General features: G+C 54.1%; 8 protein-coding genes across 8 annotated transcripts; 5 read left to right on the top strand and 3 right to left on the bottom strand.

Moving 5' to 3' along the window:
- Positions 1-1280: 1280 nt before the first annotated feature.
- PHYSODRAFT_499398 (hypothetical protein) lies at positions 1281-2207 on the top strand (the record flags this gene model as incomplete). The annotated part of the gene is made up of 1 exon (XM_009529742.1): positions 1281-2207. The coding sequence occupies one exon, from the start codon at positions 1281-1283 to the stop codon at positions 2205-2207; it is 927 nt and encodes a 308-aa protein (XP_009528037.1).
- Positions 2208-7031: 4824 nt separating this feature from the next.
- PHYSODRAFT_332698 (beta glucosidase) lies at positions 7032-8495 on the top strand (the record flags this gene model as incomplete). Its single annotated transcript, XM_009529741.1, has 1 exon — positions 7032-8495. One exon carries the CDS (start codon positions 7032-7034, stop codon positions 8493-8495), a length of 1464 nt encoding a protein of 487 aa, XP_009528036.1.
- A 167-nt stretch (positions 8496-8662) lies between these two features.
- On the top strand, positions 8663-9676 carry PHYSODRAFT_502320 (hypothetical protein; the record flags this gene model as incomplete). Its single annotated transcript, XM_009529740.1, has 1 exon — positions 8663-9676. One exon carries the CDS (start codon positions 8663-8665, stop codon positions 9674-9676), a length of 1014 nt encoding a protein of 337 aa, XP_009528035.1.
- A 61-nt stretch (positions 9677-9737) lies between these two features.
- Positions 9738-10718, bottom strand: PHYSODRAFT_332696 (hypothetical protein; the record flags this gene model as incomplete). The annotated part of the gene is made up of 1 exon (XM_009529739.1): positions 9738-10718. One exon carries the CDS (start codon positions 10716-10718, stop codon positions 9738-9740), a length of 981 nt encoding a protein of 326 aa, XP_009528034.1.
- A 207-nt stretch (positions 10719-10925) lies between these two features.
- Positions 10926-12419, top strand: PHYSODRAFT_351401 (hypothetical protein; the record flags this gene model as incomplete). Its single annotated transcript, XM_009529738.1, has 1 exon — positions 10926-12419. Exon 1 carries the CDS (start codon positions 10977-10979, stop codon positions 12417-12419), a length of 1443 nt encoding a protein of 480 aa, XP_009528033.1. The 5' UTR covers positions 10926-10976.
- Positions 12409-13607, bottom strand: PHYSODRAFT_286140 (hypothetical protein). The gene is made up of 4 exons (XM_009529737.1): positions 13453-13607; positions 13190-13350; positions 13055-13115; positions 12409-12986 (listed from the first exon to the last, which is right to left on the bottom strand). Exons 1-4 carry the CDS (start codon positions 13600-13602, stop codon positions 12657-12659), a joined length of 702 nt encoding a protein of 233 aa, XP_009528032.1. The 5' UTR covers positions 13603-13607; the 3' UTR covers positions 12409-12656.
- A 140-nt stretch (positions 13608-13747) lies between these two features.
- Positions 13748-15499, bottom strand: PHYSODRAFT_332693 (hypothetical protein; the record flags this gene model as incomplete). The annotated part of the gene is made up of 1 exon (XM_009529736.1): positions 13748-15499. The coding sequence occupies one exon, from the start codon at positions 15497-15499 to the stop codon at positions 13748-13750; it is 1752 nt and encodes a 583-aa protein (XP_009528031.1).
- Positions 15500-15862: 363 nt separating this feature from the next.
- Positions 15863-16732, top strand: PHYSODRAFT_286139 (hypothetical protein). Its single transcript, XM_009529735.1, has 4 exons — positions 15863-15973; positions 16051-16273; positions 16363-16430; positions 16515-16732. Exons 1-4 carry the CDS (start codon positions 15918-15920, stop codon positions 16576-16578), a joined length of 411 nt encoding a protein of 136 aa, XP_009528030.1. The 5' UTR covers positions 15863-15917; the 3' UTR covers positions 16579-16732.
- Positions 16733-16832: the final 100 nt, after the last annotated feature.

Here is a 16832-nt window from a genome sequence, read left to right as displayed (position 1 = left end):
GCCATCACAGCCCATAGCGATAGAAAACGCATAGCCGAATTGCGAGTGAGAGCGTAAAAGGCAAAATGAGCTTTGTTCAGGCTTGCTTGAAATCGTGGCGACGAATGCCACGTTCCGTGTTCTCTGGAAATGATCACGTTTCAGATGGGCTCCGCAGCTTTCGTGTTGATGCGTTGGTTGTTTACTCCAGGGGCACTTCAGAGGCATGCATGAGCGTGGCACCTCTCGGAAAGTTGTTGAGTTGGCACTGAGCTCAAACTGACCAGAGCCACGATAACCGTCATTTACGGTACAGCAGATCGATCAGGGAGAGGCCACGATTTCCCCAATGGATAAATTCCGTGTATTCGTGTTACATTAGGGTGGCTGTCCAGAATGCTGGAAAGTGGTGCTTTACGGTAGTTCCTGCTTTCGTTCTACAGCTTGGGTATGATGCGCGGTGGCGATTCAGAACGGTGCGACTCTCTCAGAGCACGGCACCGTGATCCTTCAATTTCGCTCACGGCACACTATCAGCAAATGTAGCCATGATTCTCTTAAACCTCTACACCTTTTCAACTTCAAAACTGCAAATTGTAAGTTCAAAATACAGCAAAATGTAAGATCAAAACAACAATACTCTATAAACACATATTATAAACTGTATGATAAATATCATCAGACGTGATTTTAGAGTGTAATTTGCCTATATTGACTAGATATACTGGGTACCAACCAATGAGCTGTGTATAAAAGTACGAGACTAGCTTGGTCTCTGCTCGTGCGGTTTTGAACTTACCTTTTGCAGAATTGAACTTGGAATTTGCAGTTTTGAAGTTGAAAAGGTGTAGTAAAAATGTACCAAGAGATTTCAGATAAGCTTAATCTTACTGTAAACCCATGAATCTCTTTTTAAGAGAATCATTTTCAAAAGCTTTTAAGAAACAAGCTCTAGTAAATTTGTTAGGGTTTTTCAGTAATCATGTAAGGTTGAAGAGGATCTTCTAGTGTCAGAGATTATTTCTGTATTGAAACACTATACAGTACCAATTTTGGAACACGACAGAATCTATAGTTTTGTACTATTTCTAAACTGAGAACCAAATCTGTATGTTTCAGATTTTATTGCCTGAAGTATCAAATCAAACAAGCCCGCGAAAATCACGCTTCAAATTCATTCGCGCCAAAGGATGGACATGTCGAAGCTGCTCAACAGCACCCCGGTGGAGGCGCCGACCGCCGTCGAAACGCCACCCACAGCACCAGCTAACAACCCACCGTTCGGTGGCTTTGTCACTGCAATGCCGACGCCCAGCGGCTTATTGGCGCCGAGTTACGCTCCGCCGACGTTCTCCTTCTCCGCGTCCAAGCCTGTCTCCTTTAATGCCGCGTCCATCGCCAACGCACTCGCCAACCGGCCGCCGGAGCCGCTGCAGTTCCCCCAAGAACACATTGAAAACGAGTTCGACGCTGTGGACCCCGAGTGGCGCCAATGGAGTTGCCGGGACGTCCGCCTCAAGATCCGCGCTTTTCTAGGCTCGAGGAAGATGACGCAAGCGGCGTTCCTCAAGGTCATCGACGTGGATGCAAGCTTGTATCGGAGGTTCATGGCTCTAAAGGGGCCGGACGAGGGGGGTAGCAATCCTACGTACAAAGGTGCAGCCATCTTCTTCTACAGACGAGAGCAACAGGAGAAGAAAGAGGAGGCGATGAAGCCCAAGGAGACGAAACGCACAGCTGCTGAGGTGAATCAAGCGAAGCAGAGACTGAAGGTGAAACCGAAGGAGAAGAAGCGCAAGACTGCAGGGGAGAGAGAAGAAAAGGCCAAGAAGGCCAGAGACGGCAAGGAACTGCTCCGGAGGGTTGAGGACGTGGAGCTGCCAGACGTGGACGAAGAGGGCTGCGTACCTGTGTACGACGACTGCGACGAGATCCGCAGGAAGATTGACGAGTTCCTGGTTGAAGGGATGGTGACCAAAGCGGCTTTCCTGCGCGCATTGGGCAACGTCAATTCCAACAGTATGCGGAGGTTCATGAGTCTGAACCGTGGAGCTGGCGCGGCGAATGAGGTGTACCGGAAAGCCTACGCCTTCTTCGAGAAGAAGCGGATATTGGATGGGGAGGAGAAGACCGTGCAGCGGCTGGCAAACGAGGACTTGCAAGGCCCTGAAGGGTTTCCGCGCCACGGCGTTAACATGTATTTCATCGAGAAGGTTCTCGACCACTGAAAGCTCAAATATATTTGGCATACACAGATCAACCCATACTTTCTCTTGAAGAGATTCAACCGTCTGCGCTCGTGGCAAGCACTCAGTTCAATGTTGGATCGACGGTCGGCTCAGCGCACGGAAGAAAAATAAGTCGTCCAATTTTTATCGAGTGAGGACAAATCCCTAAGGAAGTCAAGAGCGTAATGCGAACATGACATGTTAATATCTGTACTTACTTAGTACACTGTTAGTACATGTAAGACCATCACAAAGGAACTCGCAGTGTTGCATCAGACGCGCGCGATAAAAGCGAAACATGAAAAGCTTCGTCTAACGTTAGAGTAAAATCTGGGGATATGCAAGTTTTGTTACCGGGATGTTGCGCAAGTAGTGCAGGTGAAACTGCGAGTAAGGGAAATGCTCGCTAGAACCGAAGTCCTTCAAAGACACAAGCGAAACCAACGGTGGCAATAGGGGAAAACAATAAATACACTGGGAGCGTGGACGCATTCCAATCGGAATCCACCTTATTGAGAATGCCCGTACATGTAATAGTGGTTCTCACGGTTGCATTCTTGCTCGCATATTGGCCATTCGCTGCTCGAACTAAATCGGTACCAAGCGAGGTAGAGAGCCTCAACAGGGAGTTGAGTCATTGCCTGGTCTTCTTATACCCGGCGAAACGGCGCGTTGAGCCCCAATTAAACCCGTTGTATTAGCCCTGGCTTACGGTAATTGCAAGCCTTCCGTTGCCAGTGGCAACTTGCCACCACCAACATTATTGACTTGCCATCATTTCGTACTGGGGGCTTGTAGACACTACACGTGGTGTGTATACATAGAGTAATACGCGTACAAACCCGACGACAATCGTTGCAACATCTCAAAAATGTGATCCGAACGTCCATTCCATGCCATGCCCCAATAGCTACGGTACCATCAGAAAAGTTGCTCGCACGAGAAATGGCTCTCTCAGCTGACCACCACCACCAGTGCTGTCCGACTCCTCTTCCAGTAGACCAGACCGGCCATCACTTCGCAACTTACTCGCTAGCACTCACAGCCCAGAGGTCCGAAATAATAATTGCGATTCAATAAATAATTGGGTTTTACAATACTATTTTTTATTATTGGAGATCAACGATTCCAATACAATACAGTATTGTACCCATTATTGACAATTAATATGAAAAAAGGTTGCACGGCGCCAAACATAGCAAAGTACGTCATAAAATGATAGTTAGGTCTACATACGCAACGATTAAGGAGTTGTAAAAGCCATAATGGGCAATCAACATCTTTAGAATCCAACGTGTACGCAAGTCAGACTATCAATGACGTCCAGATGTAGTGAATCCCGCCGAACACATCACATCAGGGGACGGCAGCGGATGGCAATCCACTATGGACTTGAGCTTAATGTTTTGATATAGTGATTACGCCTTTGAGGCAATTGTAGGAGAAAAAGCGAAGTGGGTCCGCGAAGCAGTTGGTCATACAAAATGCTTAGTCTCTAACCTCATACCAGGTGCACACACTATGAAGTGTGTCTGTGTGAAGCTTGACTGGTCATGATGCGGTGAACCCATTACCTGTGGCTCGCGTGGGTCACCGCCGCGACATGCTATCGAGCCCTTAACTGCGGTGATACCAAGGTGATACCCTGGAATCCACTACACCAGATTTACGATATATAGCAAGATCCAGATATATCTGCTCATGTATTACTACCGGTAGGTTGTTTAAGCATCCACCATGCAAAGTTTTCTAAAGCAACACCCCAAAAAGTGTTTCTAAACGACTCTGTAAATTACAGACTGTAATCATATGACGCACATAAAGTGGTTTATTTCTTCTGTAGAAATGCCTCAAATTGAAGAGCAGTATATTTATATTGCGGCAATTTTTATTATTTCTCCTTGCTGAATTGTAATTTTTATTAGGGTCTGATCTCGTACTCAATTCAATATAGTACTGTATTTTCGGACCTCTGTGACACAGCCCCCTAGGCTCTACAAGTCAACAAGGCGTCTGAGTTACGTCCTCGTAGTAGCTGCGACTACCCTTCTCGCGACCTGTGACGCTCCTACTTAAAAGTCCCCTTGATCAGCAGTTTGCAGCAATTCAACTCCTCAGCAATGGGCGGGTTTCTTCACCGCTTCAATTGTCTCGGATAGTTGCGACAGCTACGGTAGTGCAGTGCTTAGTGTACTCCGCAAACATGTTAGTGATTTTCACAACACACGTGCTTACTGTTAGTGATGTTTACAAACGCGTTTGTATGTTTGCTGCTCTATCACTAGCAGATCAAATTAATGGCTACTGTTACCCGTTGTCGATGGGCCATCCTTACTTTTGAGTACATTTCGCGGACTTCCAAGTAATGAGTAATGTGCTCGGACTTCCGAGTACGTAAGCTCATTTAAATCCGTGCGCTGCGTCACCTTGAAACTATTGACTAAACTCTAAAGACGTTGCTTGTTGGGATGACATTCACGAACACAAATGTGCTACAAACCCTTTAGGGCAACTTATCTTTTGTTTTCTGCTAGATGACGCTTGAATTCTCTATTAGCTTACTCACGCCCGCATAAGTGGATCGATGCGTTACTTCCCATATGCACTCACATTGTATCCTCCTCGAAGGTGGCGAATGCCGGACGTGGCATCTTCCTAAGTCACATTATGTGGAATTACTCAGAAGTCAGTGAAGCGTACTCACAATTAAGTAGCACCCGTTGTCGAGCCCACAATCCATGTACGCACCACGGGGTAGCAAGAGTAATCTACCGGATAGTGCTGCTTAGTTTGAAGAAATCATGGTTGGTGTAAAGACGAAGACCTTCGCGTACAAACCAGCTTCCGACAAGTGAAAAGAGCTTCAACTTTTTTTAGTTCAGATAAATAGTTAAAAAGTGTCTAACTCCACAAACATGTAAGCCAGATTCACAACACACTAACAAACAATTTGCAAACACTACTGTTAGCTATACAGTTAGTGTTTGTGCGAACACTGCCAGTGCTGTACCTGTGTTGCACGAACGTCGTGTGAAAGTCGTTCGATGATAAACTCGCCTGGGCCACCTAACGACAGTTCTTCGAATTCGAACTGCGAATTCGTTGACGGCGAACCGAACGTACGCTTCATGAACTTTTCGTTTTTCAGCATCTGCTTAACATGGGCCTTGTCGAAAGTTACACGTAGACGCGCCCCCCTTTCCTCGTCGTCGATAGCAGGACTGTGGAAAATATGATTGCGATTGTAATATTGTCAAGATTGTCAATCACAATAATTGATTGCTCCGTGATCTCAATCGACAATCCCGTTCCCATATTGTCCCTTTACTGATTTTGAGCCTTTGCCAGTGATCCGGTAGAGCAATATGCAACACCAAGCACATGGAACCGATCCTAGACTCATCAAAGCCTTTCTGTGTCTTCTGCTACTTCGAAATGCGGAAATGAGGGGTCATTAGGTGCCCGAACGGGGTACACGCTCAACATGATGAATACAAGACCCAACATTGCTTTTTGCCAAGGCTTTTGAAGGTTAACACGTATGCAATCGAATAAGCAAAGATCTTAGGGCGATAGCGCCGCCAAACGAGTAAAAATATGAACCTAGCAGAGGAAATTCAAGCGAGAACTTAGATTGCAATCTTTTGTTTTTGGGATTGTCAAGATTGCAATAATTGATTGTTTCAGTCTGAGTTGCCAATCAATAAACAATCTATATTTCCACAGCCCTGGGAAGTGTTTTACCGTTACTTATACTTTGAGGCACACTACCAGGGCAGATGCTGCGGCTGCGAAGCAGGCGCAGAAGATGCTTGCGGATACGTACTAAATGATATTTTGTTGTCGGAATTCATATATATCTGCATGTATTAAATCGCTCCTAAGAACTGCGACCCCCCCCCCCCTCCGACCACCAGTCCAGGTAGCCCAATTTAGGATAGGTTCTGTAAAGTGTAGGTTATCTCCCCGGGCGTTTGTCGATTTATTATGGTCTGGGTCTAGGATCGGGGTCTAAGAAGTGCAAGTTATTTATAATTAACCTAGATTTGCCGCATAGACCCGACCCGCAGAGGACCCGACAAAAAGGTAATCCATGAGTACATGGATATACGTGGTGACAGATGCGAGGAGAGCTGCCAGAGTCGTCCTGTGAAATCGCCGCTACAAAATATGGCACTTCGTCGGTGCACTACGGACTGAGGTTCCCTATGCTAGAAACTGCTTTTCTCGTACCCTGGCCGTTAACCATGCACTTACTAAGTAGTGTACGATTTCCGGCGAACGTCTCGGGCAGAAGACTTGAGCGGAGATCTCCATTCGCAACGTTACAAAAGTCACGAGAGACCAACAAGCTTTTCTTTTCAAAAACAGAGGGGGGAAAGTTATTTTGCACCTCCTACTGTACGCTGGGACTACACGCTGCATGTTTGAACTTGCTTGAACCGTTCAGGTGTTATTGCTTCGCAATCTTGAGCCCCTGTCGGCGCAAGCAGATTGCAATAACTACGTTCGACCACCCTGCCCTGAGTCAGGCCAGGCCAAGGCACGGTTGAAAGCTTGAAGTTTACGCTGAGACCGCTAGCGAAATACAACTGTTTTTGCTTATCATGTTTGTCTGCATCAACCATGAGTCATGGTCCATGACCATGGAGGTCCGGGAATGATGAGCTCAGCCGTGCTTATGCTTTTAGGCGCACTCGCTGTCACAAACAGTAGTTGCAATTGCCTCACGTACGTGTCATCAGCCTCGGATTTGCTCACTTCCGAATTTGCCGCTTCAACGTCAAGCCACCCTCCAGTTCCCCCGTCAAAGAGACCTCCACGATGCTCCAAGACCGCCAATTCCCTCATGGTTTCCTGTGGGGCGCCGCTACCGCCGCGTACCAGATCGAGGGCGGAGCTCAAGAGGGCGGACGCGGTGCGAGCATCTGGGACGCGTTCGCGCACACGCCGGGCAAGACGTACCAGGGCCACACGGGTGATGTGGCGATCGACCACTTCCACCGCTACAAGGAGGACGTGGCGCTCATGAAGCAGATCGGGCTGAAAGCGTACCGGTTCTCGCTCTCCTGGTCGCGGATCATCCCCGCCGGAGTGGGGGAGGTGAACGAGGAGGGCGTGGCCTTCTACAACCGACTGATTGACGAGCTGCTGGCCAACGGGATCACGCCGTTCGTGACGCTGTACCATTGGGACCTGCCCCTGGCCCTGCAGACGGAGTTCGACGGCTGGCTGGGCGCAGGGTCGCAGATCCATGATGCGTTTGTGGCCTACGCGCGCGTGTGCTTCCAGCGCTTCGGAGACCGCGTGAAGAACTGGATCACGCTCAATGAGCCGTGGGTGCACAGCGTCATGGGTCTCGCGCTGGGGGTGCACGCCCCAGGACGCAAACACAACGCCCACATCGAGCCGTACAGATGCGGCCACAACCTGCTCATTGCTCACTCCCGAGCCGTGGATGTCTACCGCAAGGAGTTCCAGGAGCTGCAGGGCGGGCAGATCGGAATCACGCTCAGCGCAGACTGGCGCGTACCGGGACCCACCGAGGACCCCGCGGAGATGAAGGAGAACATCAAGGCGGCCGAGCGCTCGATCGCCTTCCACCTCGGCTGGTTCGCGGACCCGGTGTACAAAGGCGACTACCCGCAGATCATGAAGGACCGACTGGGAGACCGCCTGCCCAAGTTCACGGCCGACCAGAAGAAGCTTCTGAAAGGCAGCTCGGACTTCTTCGGGCTCAACAACTACAGCTCGTCGTTCGCCAAGCCTTCGGACTCGTACAAACCCAATGAACTGCCCCCGAGCGACAGTACGGGGTCGTTCTTCCAGGACGAGGGTGTGACCGCCTTTGAGGACCCTTCGTGGGAACAAACCGCGGCAATGTGGAACTTCGTCACCCCCTGGGGACTCAAGGAGCTCTGCAAGCACATCAGCAAGACGTACCAGCCCAAGAACGGCATCATCATCACGGAAAACGGTTCGTCGTGGCCGGACCAGTCCAAGGACGAAGGTGTCAAGGATGTCAAGCGCATCGACTTCTTCGAGCAGTACCTCAGCGGAGTGCACGAAGCCATTGCGGAGGGGGCCGACGTCCGAGGATACTTCACCTGGTCGCTCTTCGACAACTACGAGTGGGCCGGGGGCTTCAACATCCGCTTCGGACTCGTCTGGGTGGACTACGACACCCTGGAGCGCACGCCCAAGGATTCGGCCTCCTGGTACCACGACACGATCGTGAAGAACGGCTTCCAGTCCAAGTACACGGGCATCAGTGTTACGACCCCGTAGTTGCTACTGCTAGCACCAGAAAGAGCTGTGCCCGCCTGTGATCGCCGCTATTTTAACCATCACCCATTCTTGTCTTGTCGATCAACTCTACTGGCACTTGAAAATAGTCCCTCTCCTTCTTCCACTTGCCTTGAGCTCTTCTCCAGTGGAAGTCTCGTCAACCAGCTATGGCAACGGAGCCGAAAGCTTCTCGGGATGGTGGCTTCAGCGACCCGAGCTTCGTGTCGGTGGGTGACCCGTACATCCAGAAGAAGCCCAAGGAGCGGGGCCTCGGTGGTGACTTGAAGCCGTTCCTCACGTGTCCACCCAAGAAGGGCCAGCTCGCAGCAACATTCGGCCCCGGCTTCCCGAAGTATGACCCCCTCGGCGGCGAATACGCGGAGCAGTACAAATTCGAGGCCCGCCGTCGACTCGAGAACACGAAGAAGTTTGTCAAGCCCAACGGATTCACGTACTCGAACCCCACACAGAACCACACGGGGTCAGGCGACTACTACGGCGCATTCGGCAAGTTCGAGCGCGAAGAGGACGACATCAAGAAGGCGAAGGAGGAAAATGCGGCTCCGAGGCCCAACCCGAAAGACAAACAGTTCGAGAAGAAGAACGTGCTGACGAACCCTGGACGTCGCGGCACCTTCGGGTACGCAGGAACGCTGATCGGAGGGAACCTTGCTGCTATGGGGGCCGACTATGGATCCGAACGGCGGGCGGCGCAGGCCCTGGAAGCGAAGCACAAGGCAGCGATCGGAGACCGCAAGCCCTTCAAGTCCACCACAGAAGGAGTCGACTACTTCGACAGTCACGAGCACGTCGCGGCCTCGCGCGTCATGGGCTGGGACGACCAGTGTCTGGCCAAACCCCCAGGTGCACAAGAGCTCATGAACCCCAAGGAACGAGCTGCCGCGCGCGCCCCAACCTATAAGCCGTGGAAGCCCAACAACCCTATCAAAGATGGCGAAGAAGGCGTCTTCGAGAAGTTCCCAGAGAGACTGCCTGAACCCTACGACGAAGCCATGGTGAACCGTGCCATGCTGCCCAACCGCCGCAACCCCGTCAAGCTGGCGACCAAAGACTTACCCGACGCGTTGCGCGAACGCAAGACCTTCAAGCCCAGCAGCGGCCCCAAGACCAAGCTCACGCGAGGCACCTGTCTGTTAGGCATCTCCAAGCACCACCTTTGATAAGTTCTCTCAACCCCCTTTGCGATATCTCTTTGTTACGTTGTTCTTACCCTTCCGAACATCACCCAGTCTTGGCCGCCAATGCAGCCGAGCACAGTCTGGCCACAAGTCCGTGGATCTGCAGCAGCGTCGACACGCCGTCCGCGATGCACATGTGCGTGGCGCCGATGAGCTTGATGAACTCGAGCTTGAGCTTCTCGTCCTCCATGGGCAGGGCCTTGCACACCCTGAAAATGGTGCCGATGATGTCCAGCGACGAGTAGCCGCTCTTCCAGAGCTCCACCGCCTGCTTCTCCGCGCCGTCCAGCTCGCCCTTGGCGCACTGGTTGAGGATCTCTCGCACCACCGCCGGGTGCGGCTGGTCGCACACCTTGAACACGTTCTCGTCGCTCACGAAACCGAAGCCGCTGGCGGTGGCCTGCAGGTTGTTGAGCGCGTTGCGCATGTCCCCCTCGGCCGTGAAGATGAGTGCGGCCAGTCCTTCTTCCTTGTAGCCGACCTTCTCCTCCTGGCAGACCGTGAGCAGCCGACGCAGCAGCATCTCGTCGGGCAGCCGCGTGTAGCGCAGGATGGCGCAGCGGCTCTGGATGGGCTCGATGATCTTGGTCGAGTTGTTGCAGGCCAGCGCGAACCGCGTCGTGGCCGAGAAGATCTCCATGGTGCGGCGCAGCGCCTGCTGGGCCGCGGCCGTCATCGAGTCGGCCTCGTCCAGGATCACGATCTTGTGGCGGCCCGGGGGCAGCGTCACCTTCTGCTGCGCGAACATCTTGATCTTGCTGCGCACCGTGTCGATGCCGCGGTCGTCCGACGCGTTGAGCTCCAGCACCGCCTGCTTCATGCTCGCGCCCAGCAGCTCGCGCGCCAGACACAGGATGCTCGTGGTCTTGCCCGTGCCCGGCGGGCCCGACAGGATCAGGTTCGTCATGTTGCCCGCCTGCGCCATGGCCTGCAGACTCGCCACCGTGTCGCGGTTGCCCACCACGTCCGCCAGCACGCGCGGCCGGTACTTCTCCACCCACGGTGCCTCGAAGTCGTCCGCCATCGCAGCTCCAGTATCCTACAGCAAGCTTGACAGTGTTGTTGGCGCGCAAAGTGGCGGGCGCTTTTTGGCCAATCGCTGCGCGGCTATCGATAGTTTTTCATGTGCGTCACACCTCTTATCCGTTTTCCATGTGCGCCACATCGACTTTGGTCCCGACTTGAAGTTTGTAAGGCGCGCTGCTTCAAGCAGAATCTGAAGAAACGGCTCGGCGTTGCTGCTGCGCAGTCCGTGCTACCTTAGCGGAGACAACACCACACCATGACGCGCGCGGCGAAGGGCTCGCGCGCCAAGCAGCTGCACCCGCACCAGCGCCGCCGCCTGTCGGAGGAGGGCAAGAGGCTGCTGCGCAATGCGCTGGCGGCCGGCAGCGAGGGCGAGGACGGCTCCATCGACTACAGCATCATCTCCAACTGCGACGACTCGTCCATCGAGTCGGAGCTCGAGGGCGCGCTGCAGTGGGAGCAGCTGCAACAGCAGCAGCAACAATCAGGAGGAGGAGGAGGCGGAGGCGGACGCAAGGGCCGCGGCGAGAAGTGGAAGGACGAGGACGAGCAGGAGGATGCAGAGGACGACGACCTGGAGGGCGCCATGGAGCAGCTCACGGAGAAGAGGGACAGCACCAAGGTCGCGGCGCTGGAGAAGATCCTAGACATGCTGCGCGCTGAGGTCATGAGCGACAGGGCGCAGTCGGCCAAGGTGACGCTGACGTCGCACACACTCGGCTGCCTCAAGAAGAGAGCTAAGGAGTCCGGCAGCCTGGCGCTGCGTGTGCTGAGCATGGTGGCCATCACGCTCGGGGCCGACGAGCAGGAGTTCTTCGACGACATCCTGTCGCCTCTGCGGAGGATCTTCACGGACAGGGGAGACAGCGCTCTACGTGTGGAGGCCGTGTATGCGCTCAGCATCGCGTGCTTCGTCTGCTGTCCGGACGACGAGCCCAAGTGGGAGCTACTGGAGGTGTTCGGAAGCTTCCTCGTCGCGGCCAAGGACGCTGAGGATGATGGCCACGACGAAAAGGAGTTCCCGGAGGCTCTGACGATCGCAGTGATGGAGTGCTGGGCCTTCCTGGTCAGCTTTTTCCACCCGTCGGTCATGATCAGCAAGGTATACAACGCACAGTCCATCGTCCATGGTCATGTAGCGGCGCTGGCTGCGTTTGTTCGAAGCGGAACGAATGCGACGGTGCGAGCCTCAGCGTGTGAAGTGCTGGCGCTGCTGGTGCAGTTTAAGTACAAGTCCGCAGCTGCGGATTGGACGTACTCGCATGAGCCCACTGGGAGTCCCATCGGCGGTCTCGACTCACGCATCGAGGCGTACATGCGCGAGTCTGGGAAGAGTATTGGTAAGAAGAACCGCAAGGCACAGAGGTCGATGTTGAAGGAGGTGCTGGAGACGCTGCAGACAGGCGAAGGACCCATCAAGGAGCTACAGGCGGACGGCGAGACGCTCACGGTGTCTACTTGGAGCCGCTTCTTCCAGGCGCACGTCTTCCGCCGTGCATTGCAGTCTGGATTTCAGACGCACCTCGTGGAGAACGAGGTGCTGCGCGATGTGTTTGAAGTGACAGAGAATGCCAACGCGAAGATCGGTTTGGTTTCCACTGTTAAGCGTCGCGCTGACCTCAAGGCCAAGGCAGTCCACAAGCGGAACGACATGTCCCGCAAAGATCAAGCACAGAACGCCTTCCTTTATGATGAGTAGCATGTACGCTCTGTTAGCTACTTTAGAAATTGTTATTACCAGCACGCAATAGCAGGCTCCAATAAGTAGACATCACCCACCCACCGGCTCGACGCAGAGGGCGATACAAGACAGAACAACTCGTGCACAGGCTACCAGATACCCCACCCCAATGGAAAGAGTAGGGTTCCTTCGTTTAAGTCCTGCTTCACGTTCTGAAGCAGCTCGGGTTCCTCTCATGCCACGTGAGCGGGTTGCCTACTTGCCGAGCAGCTGGCGCAGAGCATCCTGTTCCTCCTTGGACTCAGCCGAAAGGATCTGTCGGTTGTCGACGATCTTGAGCAGCTCGCCGGTCTTGGTTACCTGCACGATGAGGTACACGTACTCGTTCTTCTTCATGTCCTGGTTCACCTCAGCAAACACGTAGGCGTGGCCCGTGGGGCCCTTGATGTTGTACTTGATGCGAAGACGCGGGGTGCCGTCCTTGGCCTTGAGGTTCACATGCTCGATGCGGTTACGGCGGCCTTCGCGGTGGCCACCGTGGTCGTGGCCGTAGCCGTGGATCGGCAGGCCCAGACGCGACGTCACCTGTAGCAACCAATTAATAACGTCAGTCCGTAGAAAGCGACACTGCTTCATCCTTTGCGTCAACGTACGTCCGTGTTCTCCGACAGGAAGTCCAGCGACTCGCTGAAGAGGCCGTTGGGGCTCATACGGCTGTGCACACCACCGGAATCATCTGTCAGCACCTCTCCAAAATCCCCCCACAACTTCAACAAATGTCCACGTACTTGGGCAGCAGTTCACGGGCCACGAAGTACACGCCGACAGCGCCCAGACCGATGAGGCCGAGCCAGAAGCCGCCAGTGGCGGTGGCCGTCACCTTCTCATAGGGCGTGAGCACCAGCGCGTCCGGGGCCTTCTGTCCCTCCGGAGTCGCCTGCGGGCCCGGCTGCAGTCACCACCAGCAGCAACATATTGCAATAACGCCACCAAATACCACGTTAGACCTCAATTATAGCCTTGAAAATCATGAATGCACTTGATGCGCCACCTTCTCAGCGTTCAGGCGCGAGCGCGTGGACGTGAAGCTGCGCGTGGGCGCCGCCGGACGACGCGCTACGATCTGCAGGGCACGCGAACGCTGCTGCAGCGTGGACTTCTGCGCGGCGCGGGCGACGGGGGCGGACAGGAAGCGCAGCATTTCTCACTCTTGCTTGGTGCTCGATTTGTGATGGAGGATCAGTCAGGTAGACGATTGGCTGAAAACTGGGATTTTTGGACTACCGCAACGCTAGCAAATCAGTGTACGCGTGACGAACAGGCATCCATAGAAGTGTTTGCCATGGTCAAGTTGACTTTGGGCGAGGCTTGCAACCAGCGCCGCCGGCGAGCACGAGGCAGGCGGTGCCAGGGAAGACGGAGAGCAGGTTCGTGGTGACGGACCAGAGCAGAGCGAAGCTGAAGATGGCGACCGTGGCGACGCCGCCCCAGAACCACGAGCGAGCCTGGCGCTTGAGCTCTTGGGTCTCGCGCTTCTGGCGCGGAAGGAGAGGCAGCCACGCGAGAGACAGCAGCTTCATGATGTACGCGATCACGAAGGTCCACGTGACTTGCCAGCGCACATGCGTCGAATCGCGGATGATGTCAGCCACGCCCACGTCGAAGAGCGCGTTGACGTTCTTGGAGATGCACGAGGCAAAGGGACTCGACAGGTTGCTCACGGTCGTCAGGAGACCGTACACAGCCGCCTCGTTGCCGAGCTCGGCCAGCTCCACCACGACAAACGTCGATACGAGGAAACCCATGGCCTGCGGGAGCTCCTCGAGTATGGGCGTGCCAAGCCAGAACCACTGACTGCGCACAACATCCCAAATGGTCAACATCCCCACGGTGGCATCCAGCGCGATCACAGAGACAGTCGTCCAGGCGACCACGCGGCGCCAGTTCCAGCCCAGCCCAATGCGCTTCGTCATGTACAGCGCCACGCTGAAGACGACCAGCCCAACCACGGAGAACAAACTTTCGTTGAGAGGGTGCACGCGAGCCCAGTAGCGCTGGATCGGGTCGCTTGCCGTGACCGTGAAGCCATCGAAGATGCCGCTGAAGAACCGATACGCAAGCACCTGCACCATGGCGGAGTTCTGGACGAGCATCCACAGTGCACTCATGTACGCGCCAAACTGAGGTGCGTCGCCACCGATCGGGGGTTCTTGAATCAGCCACAACGCCGCTGGGATCGCCACGAGACTCAGCAGTGAGAAGATCAGCATCAGCTGACTCATGGAGAACGACCACGAGAACGACCCGCCGTAGTCTTCACCGTTTAGTCCAAACCCAACCAGAAGCGCCGACAGGATCATGGCAATACTGCGGACCAAGTAGACTGTGGACTGGATGTTACCGCGAATGCTTTCCGGTTCACGCTGAGCAAACTCCACCACAAGTCCGTCGGACGCGACGTCAGCGATCATGTAGCCCAAGCTCGATAGCATCATCAGCACGACGTACAAAGAGCCCGAGCTCGGTGCGTCCCAATTCACGCGACCATCGAGATCGCTGCGGGGTATATTCGAGAGATCCTTGCCCCGTAGCGTTGGGTCCATGTAAAACGGAGACTCCTGGTTCACGAACACGAGAATGAGCAGCATGGCCGAGCAGACCAACCACCCCAGAACCATGTACGCTCGGCGGCGGGAGCGACAGATGGGGAAGCAGTCGGAGGCAATCCCAATCATCACTTTGAACGACCAAGGCAGCGAGAGCAGCACACGCGCCGACAGCGTTTGGTAGCCGTTCAGATGCAGGTAGTTGTTCAAGAAGGGGTACACGGTGCGTGGCAGGCCTCCGTACAACACGCCCACGACTGCGTACTGCACGAGCAGACCAATGTACCGCCAATGGTACAGGTTCGGCACGTCGCCGGAGCGGAGCGGCATGCCCGCTTGCAGTCCGTCCTCCTCCTCATCCGGAGCTTTCCCCGTCGGAGTGACGCTCACCGTCGACTCCTTGTCCCTCTCTCCTTCTTCAGCAGAGCGAATGTAAGACAGCCGCTCCAGGCGCTGAGCCCCACGCGCAGTATCCACGCCACCAAGATCCATCGCGACCAACGCTTTCGACTTTCGACTCCAAGACTAAAACTCCAACGGGATTTGAGTCACAAGCGAGCCCCGTCCCACACATCAACAACAAACAAACAGCAACGACATCAACAACAAAACATCCCGCCAGCATGTAGTCAATGCGAGAGCTGCTCTCAACCACGTAGCATTGGGCTCTGCAGCCAGGAGATCGTTCTCAGCCTCTGGTGGTCAAGTTGCAGGCAAGTTGAAGTGAAAATCCATTGCTACCTCTCACGAATGATTGTAGCCTCTCATCTTGCATACTATCCTCTCTCTATTCGCATACTGAGTCAGAGTCGTCGCCCAATAAAATCCGCTCACATTTCCCAACAAGCCAAAGAGGAGGAAGCTGGAAGCTCCTCTAGTGTCTACTGTACTCCCCCTTCCTGCAAGCACCATGGCGTCCATGTGGTCGTCCTTCACCTACGTCCTGCTGCCGCCTGCGGTGGTTCTGTACGTGCAACTCGCGCTGCGTTTTCGCCAAGATTCCGCTCGTCTAACTTTTGAGTTTGCTCTCTAACTGTATGTAGGCTGCTCTTGATGACGATCCCGTTCCCGGGCGTCATGTTGAACCGCGGCATCGTCAACTTCGGCGACGTGGTGTTCAACATCCGCGTCGGCACGCTCAGCGTCTTCTCCGTGATCACGGCCGTGTCCTTCGTCGTGCTGGTGGCGCAGACCATCGACCTGCAGAAGCGCTACTCGCTGCCGCACGACCAGCACATCGAGGCGCACTACTCGGCCGACCTGCAGGTCCGTGAACCTGGATTTGGGAACCTGAACAAAATCAAGGGTAAATCTGATTAATGCTCTTAAACTGTATGTTTCTCTGGAACACCTAGAAAAAAGCCTCGCGGTGGCGATCCGAGCGCAACTGGTGGATCAGCGCTCTCACCTTCACGATCTACTGGTGCGTTGAGGGCTCCGAAGGAGGAAAATGGGTTTTAGCAGAGAAAATCTGATGGATATTTGTGTTGGCGCGGATTTGTTTTAGGATGCTGCTGCGCTTCCACGCCATGAAGAAGAAGCTGCTCAAGGCGCAGCGTCACGAGGATTAAGAAGGGCCCCGGCACATTGTGCATACTAAATGTGGCCGAACGTCTAGCAGCAGCTTAGGTGCTGCGTGGAAGGACGGAGGTGTCCTCGCTTCGGGACCCAAACCAGTGAGTTTGCCTAAAAAAAAGTAGTCGAATTTGAATTCCACATCAAAATCCAAGTTGCCGAAGTAGATATTACTACAGTTTACCATAGCTAGCAACACGGCATGTCAAAAAATAGTGAATCAACTTCTTTTTCGTACGAAAACATCATG

The sequence above is a fragment of the Phytophthora sojae genome (assembly GCF_000149755.1).
Source record: "Phytophthora sojae unplaced genomic scaffold PHYSOscaffold_4, whole genome shotgun sequence".
NCBI lineage: Eukaryota > Oomycota > Peronosporomycetes > Peronosporales > Peronosporaceae > Phytophthora > Phytophthora sojae.
The sequence above is the reverse complement of the archived record's forward strand: the minus strand, read 5'-3'. Positions and strand labels throughout refer to the sequence as shown.